The sequence below is a fragment of the Myodes glareolus genome, chromosome 23 (genome assembly GCF_982192425.1).
Source record: "Myodes glareolus chromosome 23, mMyoGla1.1, whole genome shotgun sequence".
Lineage (NCBI taxonomy): Eukaryota > Metazoa > Chordata > Mammalia > Rodentia > Cricetidae > Myodes > Myodes glareolus.
The window spans coordinates 46,297,588-46,307,838 of NC_142048.1; the positions used below are offsets into that span (position 1 = coordinate 46,297,588).

Sequence of the window (10,251 nt, forward strand, 5' to 3'; positions counted from 1 at the left end):
ATGTTTTATATTCTATTTCCACTACTGAACAGTTATGCAACATCCAACATCCTGGGTTTATTATTAATGTGGTTTTGGTATCATTTAGGGTTTGTCTATTTAAGTTAGTACATATTAGGTTTTTGTTTGTATTGGAGCATATCATCCATGTCCAATCTCCCATGTCTTGTATTGTGTCTGACATGGTAGTTGCTGTTAGTCTAGTCTCTGTTAGCTTGGATGCTGGCATATGAGGGTATATGAATGTATTAACCCCCATGCCTAGGCATTCTTCTTGTGGGATATATGCTGGTGTACCATTCATATTTATCCATAAGAAATAATCCATTGGTGTTACCCATGTGGTGTAACTTAGACTATTCCATGGATCTAATTTGCTATCCCATGTTTGTGGTACTGGTCTGGTGTGGTATGCGTGGAAAGCATTATGTGTGAATATCTGTATTACATTCAGATTGCAAAATCCATTTTCACACGTACTCTCCTCGCTAGGATCTAATAGGGTCTGGAACTCTGGTGTTTGTCTACCTATTCCGGTTATGAATAGGGTGTCTAGTTCACTTTTTGCTTGATTTATTGCTCTTAGATATTGTAAACACATTATCTGATTGTGGTTTTGTCTTATTGCTACTTCATTCCATGTCTGATGACTTTGCCATTCTGCTTTTATTATTCCTATTTCTGACCTCATCTGTTGAGTTAACAAATTTAATGAATCTATTGAATCTGATATTGCTGCTAGGGCTTCTGATGTCATTCTGTTTGTCTCTTGTATGTGTTTTATTTCTGCTTTTATTGGTTCTAACATTGCTGCTGATATACCTCCTCCCATTAGACCACCCATAATTGCCCCTGCCAAAACTGTTCCTAATACCAAAAATTGTAACGGTTTCCTGCCTGTCTTTACTGGAGTGGTGTAATACAGGCCATTATATTGTGGTGTATTGTCCATTATTGAGCAATAATATTTGGGTGGTTTAAGGATTGCTAGGTCTATTTTTAGGCTTACTTTCCTTATTTTTGGGTATAATATTACTTTTGCTGGTGATTTTAGGTCTGGCACTATCATGGGTGCTCTGACTAATGTTGGTTCTTTGTCTGGGGGAGGGTATAGGTATCCTTGTGGGTAATGTGCTGTGAATAATCTATAAATATCTGACCTATTCCTAATTGCTCCTCTGTCTACCAACTTGGGTATCCAAGGTTTATCATTTGGTTCATTCCACATATTAAAGTTCCAATCTAAATAATATTGTGGCAATATTGAATTTAGTACAATTGGAAATCTCCAATGATGTATTCCTAAAGGTAATAGTTTCTCCATAATTGTCCAGTTCCAAAACTGATTGTCTAGTAGCTCTATATAGGGTGCCTCGGGTATCTGAGTGCCATCTAATCTATGCATTGGTTTTAAGTATCCATAAAATGGTAAATTTGGGAATCCGGCTACACATAGAATTGAGCCGTTGAAGTTTGTTTCATTAATGTACTGTTTTAAACTATTTGGGCATTTGCTTCCCCATGGGGCTGGTAATTCTGGTATGCCCTTTTTAATTAGGTAGGGTCTGTCTTTTTCCATCTTCCCTAAATCTTTCCTGCCTATCCATGGTGTTGTTGTTATTTGTTGTTGTGTGGTACTTGTTTCTGATTCTGTGCTTTCTATTTCTGTTTCTGTATAATCTCCTCTATAATCTCCTAATGGATATTCAAATTCCTGTTCCTCAAACTCTTGTGTTTTATTATATATGGTTCCTATCAGTTGGTATGATTGTGCTATCATTGGTAGAAACCATGATCTGGCAAAAGTCACATTCATTGCTATTCCACAAGTAAACGTGGATCCCTCTCCTTCTGGGTCGTCCTGTATGATTGGTATTTCTATGGCTATAGTTTTATATACATTATTTACCTTAAGGGTTACTACATCTAAATTTTGCCATGGTTGCCAGTGGGCTGCATATATGGCCATTTGGTTAGTTTTATTGGTCCATAGTTCGCTCCAATGGCACTTCAGTGGGTTTTCTTCCTCATCTAAATTTGTTATATTTTTGTCATATCTGCCATATGTGTTTTCATATGGTGTGTTGTGCCATGTTGTGCAATCCTAAACTGTTCACAACCTTGTTTCCATGCATATTCAGTACAATATGCATATTTTTGCCAAAAGCTTCTGGTTACTCCTGTCATTTCTGTCCAATCTCTAAAATCTCTCCAATATTCTGGTAATAAATCTGATTTATATCCTGTAGGCACTTCCATAGGTTTAAAGGGTAATTCTGTGGGAGTGGTAGTGTCCCTATTAATGCTGTCACCAGTTACCTTCTGACAAAGTATAGCCAGCACACAGTCTAGTTTACAAAGAGTGATGCTGGGTGCGTGTCTGTGCTGTTGAATTTGGTCATTCCTTTCCACATTTTTGGGCATAGATCGAATGTCACATCTATCAGTGGTATAATTCCCCATAATGTGAATGCTATTGTTGTTAAGATGTTTATGTACCATTTTGGCATTCGCATCCAATTCATTGCTCATGCAATATCCTCTCTTTTTACTTGTTTTAAATCTCCTTTACCTTGTGTTATCCACAGGTTATTGTTTTCGGTTTCTGCCACAATTTCTGCTCTTGTCAGGGAATTATTCTTCCTATTCCTGTGGACACACATATAGGGTCTAATTAGTTCCTTGTCCAAAGTATCCGGATATTCTATATCAGGCATACTTTTAACTACTTCTTCTATAGGGCTTAATCTATTCATTCTGGGTCTGTTATTTAAATCTATTAAGGCTAATAGAAGTGCTTTGCCTAAAGGTTCTTTATTATATTGAGTCAATTTTAGTTTTAAAAGTCCATTTAATCGTTCTATTGCTCCGGCTGCTGTCGGGTTGTATCCATGATGGAATTCCCATTGTATGTCATATATTTTTGCTAATTTCTGTGTTAGTTTCCCTGTAAAGTGTGTTCTTTGGTCTGATTGTATTATTTGTGGTGTTCCATAATTTGCTATCCACTGCAATATTGTTAGAATACATGTGTTTTGGTCTGGCTTTGGGCCTGGTTTTGCCAGGGCTAGTCCTGTAGTTATGTCTATCATAGTGCAGGCATATGCATTTTTAAATTCTTTTAGTGGTCCTATAAAGTCTATTTGTATTATATAGTTAAATCCTTTCCTAGGTCCCACAGTTCCTCCGTACCTGTGGTTAAATCTTATCCTATTTGTTGGACATCCTGGGCATTTTTGTATCACATTTTTTATCCTATGCCATGGTGCATCTATATTTCTCCCTTGAAACCAATTTTTCATTGCATGGGTTCCTATATGTCCCATTTGTTCATGTAGGGTTCTAATCTCCTGATCTGAAACTACTGCGTCTAGTTTTGGTTGAAGAATCCTGTATTCTGTTTTTATTATCTTTCTTAGTGGCTCTCTATCTTCTATTTTATATTGTCTTTTGATTCTTATAGTTAATGCAGCTAATTTATCTACTATATCATTATTTTTATGCATCTCATTTGTCTTTTTAGTATGTGCATCCACGTGGTATACTGTTATTCTTACATTTTCACTTTCCTGCTCTAATTCTTTCCATGCTTCCATGGACCACAGTGGTTTGCCATTAATTTTCCATCCTGTTTGTTTCCATTTTCCTGACCATATTGCTATTCCATTTGCTACACACCATGAATCTGTATATATCGTTATTTGTTTTTTTACCTTCTTTTATTGTCTGTCTAACAGCTAGAACTGTGGCTATTACTTCTGTATGTTGGGCTGATTTTTCTGTTCCTTGGTCTGTAATTATTTGGCCGTCCTCTGGTCTATATGCTGCTGCTTTCCAATGCACTTTATTCCCTACTGTGGCTGTGGAACCATCCGTAAACCAAGCATTCAGGACCTTTGGAGAATATATCTCCGTGCCCCAGAAGCCTAATAGCTTCAATGACTATTCAGCCGGGGACTTTGCTGGGATCACACTGGGTCTTACTAGCCAGTCATCCGGATTTACCGTATGAAGGATATCGCTTGATTTGTTTGTTATACTACCCTTCGATGACACTTTGTTCTGTTTATAGAAGTCCATCAGGTACCATTTCCAATGTAGTACCTTTGCTTCTATTGGTAGGCCTGCCCATGCCTCCCCAGGGGCTTTGATCCAATCCTCGATTGGCATCTCAGTCCTCACTATGGTTTCGTTGTTCCTCAGCAGGGAGTGTATACTTCTGCATGCTTCATAGACTGCCCAGACGGTCCTCTCAAATAGAGAGTACTTATTTTCTGACCAAGGGAATCTTTTACAATAAAATCCAATTGGTAATATCCTATCTGATTTTCCAAAAATGTTCCAATTACCATATCCTTGTGAATATAATACTTCTATTATTACTGTATCTGTGGGTTGTATATATACTAATTCTTTATATTCCTTAATCATCTTTATTATTAATTCTTTAGCTTCCTTTTGTTTAGTTCCCCATATGAAGTCTTGTGATTTTTTAATTACTTCATATATGGGTTTCAATATAATTTGTAGGTATGGTACATGTTGTCTCCAGTATCCAAATAGTCCTATTAAATGCTGTGTTTGCTGCTTATTTTCTGGGTCTTTTAGCTGTTCTATTTTATCTATAATTCCTTCTGATATTTGTGGTCCTGTGACTGACCAATGTACTCCTAAAAATTTTACTTTTGTATCTGGTCCTTGTATCTTATCCTGGTTTATTGTCCATCCTTTATCTCTCAAATGCTGTATTACTCTTTTTACTGCGTGTTCTACCTTGTCCTTTTCCTGTCCAAAGACTATAATATCATCTACATAAGATGGCAATTCCACCCCTGACAATCGAAATCCTCTAGGGTTCGTGTCAGTGTGGTGTGTGCTATTATGGGGCTATTTAAATATCCCTGTGGTAGTCTTAAAAATTTGTATTGTTTATTCTGTCATGCAATCTCCTGTGATGTTGGATGTAATGGGATCCCAAAGAACATATCCGACAAATCTATAGTAGCTAGCCATTTTGGAGCTTTCTGTCTTATTCTTAAAAATATATCTTCAATATCTGGCAAAGATCCTGGCATTTTTGGACTTTTTTCATTTATCTTCCTATAGTCCACAGTAAATCTATATTTCCCGTTGGGTTTTAGTACTGGCCACACGGGTGAATTGTAGTTAACACTTTGTGTTGGCGCTATAACGCCTTCAACAGTTCCTGCACCGTTTTTGCTATTTGCTCTATGCCTCCCTTAATGGGGTACTGTGGTGTAAATGAGGGCTTAATTTTAGGCAACATTACAGGTTCTACTTTTACTTCTGCTAAGTTTGCATATACTTTTTAAATTTTCTTATATTGTAAAAATTCTGGAAAAATCTCTTTTATCTGGTCTATGCCTAACACACTGCATGGTGCTGCAAAGCTTGCTGCTTGGATTTTATAGATTTTATCATATAGCTGTAACTCTATTTCAATTACTGGTACCTTCTGTGTAGCATTCACTCCTGCTATTTCTATCCATTTTTTACTTTTATTTTGGTTTTTTAAAGTATTTATTATGCTTATCTGACTACCTGTATCCAGTAGCCATCTAGTGGGTATTAATTTACCATTTATTCTAATTGGAATATTTACAAAGGGTCTATTTTCAAAGCTGTTATTAGTCATGTCTAACGTCTGTGTGGGTCGTATCTGTTCCTGAACCTGGGTCTGACTGGTCCTATTTGTCTTTGCCTTTGATTCTGCCTTGGCTCCGAAGGTCTTCGGTTGCCAGGCCTCTGTCCTAAAATATTATTCTGCCTAGGGAATGGGGTGGCGGGTCTTCCAATTATTCTTTTAAATGGTCCGCCTCTGCCATTTGGCCTTATAGGCATCGTGTTCCTGTTTCCAAATGGTCTGAATCTTATATTTCTTAATCTTTTCCAGTTTGAAGTGGGTTTGTCTTTCCTAGGAGGTGGTCTCCTCACTTGTGTTTGGAATGATACCACCTTTTCTGCTTCCAATTCTCTAAACTGCTTGAAATGTCTAATTGCATCTCCTATGGTTTGGCTGGCTTGTAATCCTGTTGTAAGGCTCATTTTCAGATGTGGCGGAGCTCCTTTAATTACCACTCTGATAAATGCTGGTGTCATTGGTGCTGCCTGGGGAGTGGGGGCTTGATTGTAAATATGCCATAAGACCCCTAATTTACGACATATGTTTATGGCTTCACTATAAGTGTGCCATTTTGCGCTAGTCTCAAATTGTGTGAGGTCTAGGGATGGAAAAGCCAGCCTCCATGCTGCTGTTATCCAGTCTAATAATGGATGGGTGTCTCCTGCTGCTGTCTCTAGAGTCTGTTGAAGCGCTTCAAAAACTGAAGGATTTTCTATTATACCTTTAATTCTATTCGTCTCAGTGGAATGTAATAAGATTGTGTCTGCTCCTTTTTCCCACAATCTGACCATGTACTGTGCATCTGTGGCACCATTCTGGGCGAAATCCTTCCTCAAGTCTGACAATTCCTGAGGATTATATGGTCTGGACTCTCTAATCTATCCCTGGATTCGGAGCAGAGTCATTTGGCGTGATAAGCCGATTTATGGCATTTCGAATTGGAGTCCGTTTTGTATTAGTTACAACAGGGAAAGAGTAGGTGGGATCAGAGGGACTGGCCAGGTCTCTATGTTTTCTCACCATATTCAAAGCCAGCTTTTTACCCATAATTCTGTCTTTATCAACATCTTGCACAGTTTTCATTAATAGTGCCGACACTTCCTTTTTTGGTGCCTTTTCTATCACTGCAGTGACTGTATCTGGATCAGTTAATTCTATTTTTAACTTTATCTCTTTCATTCCTATTCTGTCTCTCACTGTTTTAGCAGTACTCATCCATTTCTCTTCTACCTGGTCTGCTGGTTCCTTCCCTGTTACGAGGGAGATATTCAATCCCTTCAGCTTTTTGACTAGCTTCTTCATTTCCACATCACACTTGCCAACCAGTACAGCACTTTAATTTCCTTTTTTTGCCAGTACCAAGACCAACTGGAGACTTGAGTGGCTTTTGTTAATTTCTCAAATTTGAGATCAGCCCTTCTTTCTATTCTTTTGGATAACCACCTCCTCATTCCCTTCTTCGCTCTCCCTGGAATGACCTTCCGTCAGCTTTCCTTTTTCAGACTTAGCCGGCTCCTTATTACTATCAGGCTTTCCCGGTGCCTTATTGCTTGTCAGAGGTTCCCGGTTTTACCACCTTCCGGTGTCGGTATTTGTCTGACTTGATAGGAGTTGGTAATCGCCTGAACAATAGGAGTTGACACCTGTCTGAATCTGGACTCTCGGGATGGTCCCCAACTTCCCTCGGGTCTTCCCACCAGTTGCAGGAGAAACCTGCAGACAAGCGGTTGCCGTCAGGGTGGTGAACGTTTCCCAGTAGTGCTTCTGGTTTAGGCCTCCTTCAGGGGTTACCAAACGCAATCTACTTGCGCATCCTCCCGCTCTTCCTACCAGGCATATGCACGTACGCACGCCAAGCAGTTGGCTTCGGGGCGTCCGAGATGCGTTGGCTTAATTGGGAATGAGGGGTTTTTTTTTCCCCCTAGGAGCTCAGGAGCTCCTCACTGTGGTCAATCCTGCCGACTACGCCAACTGTCGCGAGCCTTATTCCTGAGCGGGCATTCTGCCCTTACTTAGAGGTCTGCAAGTAAATACCCAGGATGACCACAGTGTTTGTTCTAGGAACAAGTTTATTATGCCAATAGTCAAATCTCCAATTGTTACTATAGCAGGTGTAGGCAACATCAAAACTATAACAATCATTTAAATCTCTAGTTATTCCTATGGCAGATATAAGTAAACATCAAAACTATAACAATCCTAGTCAATCAATCACATCACACCTTCAATCACATTGCACATTCAACAAGGGTTCCTATGTCCTAGGCAAGGTCTTCTATCCTATCTTACTGAGGCATTGGTGTATACGACCTGATAATGGTCCATGGCTCTCGAGGTAGACCTCTGGATCAGCAAGTCTTGATCCGCAGGCAAGAGCTAGTTCTCTGGCTCTTGGACAGTCTCAGCTGTGAAGTTGCTGGTTCGTTGGATTCTCTATGACCGCTCTGACAGCATGTCTAGCAAGTCATTTTGAGAATGTCTTCTGGCCGTGAGCCTCAAGTTTTTATACTGTTCGTGGCTACTTTACTTTCTTAATTCTAGATTAACACACATGTCTGCTTATCATATAGTTACGTCACACTTGTTCACCAGCTCAAACTCTTATCACCACTGCACACATTGCTTCATACTTTTTAGTTTCATTTTGTGTGTCACTTAATATTTCATCTTAACATTCCTGGGCTTGTTTATCCTTACAGACTCATAACAGCAGGCCAAGCAATGTCCTTGACTGACTGTCAGCTTCACCACAGCCGTCCCCCACACACCCTCTTTACTTACTGAAGCTTCTGGAGGCCTTGGGAAAGTACACAATGCGACCACCCTGTGCTTTAGTCCCCCGCCCAAATGCTTCTGTGTGACCTTGCTGTGTTCCCTGAGAAACACTCCATTGCTCAACAATGGGGGGGTGGGGTGGGGTGGGGCTGTTTCCACCAAGGGTCTCCAGGAGTCTTTTGAACAGAAGTTTGGCTGAGTCCTCTAGCATCATTCAGAGCTATTTTCCTGAAGAAATCTCAATGTCCCATCTCTTTGCTCAGAATCCCACAGCACTAAGGGGGGCACACTACTGTTATTTAGCTAAGTTATCAAGTGCTCAAACTGCCTTCTATGTATCTGTTTAGAGCAGTAGACTCTGCCGCTCTCAGCCTTTGTCAGAGAAGCTTGCTTTTGTCAAGTTGGGAGCATAGGCCCCTGCCCCTCGCATCTACCCCATCCCCCAGGCCTGGTCTGAACTCCAAATCCCAGCAGGCCAGGTCCTGATCCCAACCCCAACAGGTCAGGACCACTCCTCAGGGTATTTAAGTGATCCCCCAAAAGTGGAATAATTGGTCTCCCTTTTTTGCCTCCCGGTGGTCTTGTTTTTGTGGCTTCCCTGTTCCCCCTCGGGGCCATCCGAGAGCACAGATCTCCCATTAAACTGGATATTTCTTAATTTGGCTTGTTTTGATTTGGCTTGATTGGGAATTTTTGCGTCGGCAGGGAGCTCGCGTTAGGAAATACTCCTAACAGCTTTCTGCAGGGCTTCATGTGGAAACTCCATTGACCAGTGCTAAGAAAAGGCGACTGCTGAGTCCTCAGCCCTAAGCAAGACATCTATAGAACCCCCCACGCTCACAGTCTTCTGCTCATGGAACGACCATTGCGCTCATAAAATCCCAGTAGCTGCGCAAGATGGGGCCCTGTCACCATTTCACTCTGGGTAGGGAACCACATGAGGCTCTACCCTTCCTCAAGGAAGGAGAATTGGCAGTGGCTGCAGTGCTAAGGGCTGCAATTTTTTTTTTTCAGTGATGTAGTCACCCGGAAGTTGTCCACGCTCTGAACCCAGTCCTTTTTGTTGATTGGGTTCCCTCAGTCTGGGTCCTATTGGCACTTTAAGGGCTATTGGTGATTTACCCCCACGGCTTCTGCACGCCAGACTACATTCCCAGGACATCTTTACTACTTTTAGAGAAAGTTTACTCCCCAAGAAGTATGATCTATGATGGTTTGAATGAGACTTGTCCCCCCTCATCTTGGGGGATCTGAACACTTGGTGTGGTATCTGAGGAAGCTTTGGGGGGGGGGGGGGGGTGGTAAGCTTTGCTGGAGGAAGTACGTCACTGGGGGCGGGCTTTATGAGTACAAAGTAAAGCTGCTTTCTAGGAGTTCCCTCTCTGTGCTTGGCGATTCTGGTAAGGAATGGGAGCGCTCTGTCATGTGTTCTAGTCGCTATTGCCTGCTGCCATTTCTCTCCTCTGCCATCATGAACTCTTAACCCTGTGAAGCCCCCAGGCCAAAATATGAAACCTTCTTCCTTAAGTCACCTTTAGTCATGGCGTTTCCTCATGGCAACAGAAAAGTAACTCATCAATGATCTATCCCTATTTTTTTTTTTTAAGATCGATGTTCTATTGCAAATCATTTTTTTTAAAAAAAAAAAAAAAGCAAATGTAGGGTCAGTGAAATGGCTCAGTGGGTAAAGACACTTGTTGCTCAGCCTGAGTTGGATGGATCCCTACAACCACACAACGGAAGGAATCTTTCCCGCAAGTTGTCTTGTCACCTCTCCAGTGCGCCAGGGCACAAACATGCCCACATAGACGCACACACGCGCATGCACACAC

The 10,251-nt window shown here is 40.9% G+C and overlaps 1 protein-coding gene across 1 annotated transcript in view; it reads right to left on the bottom strand.

The window, feature by feature from the left end:
* Kcnu1 (potassium calcium-activated channel subfamily U member 1) overlaps positions 1-8,519 on the bottom strand; it is a 93,420-nt gene extending 84,901 nt beyond the window's left edge. Inside the window, exon 1 of the mRNA XM_087900945.1 lies at positions 7,955-8,519. Within this exon, the coding sequence (XP_087757071.1) occupies positions 7,955-7,969 (15 nt within the window). The 5' untranslated portion in view covers positions 7,970-8,519. The remainder of the gene's footprint in view (positions 1-7,954) is intronic.
* Positions 8,520-10,251: the final 1,732 nt, after the last annotated feature.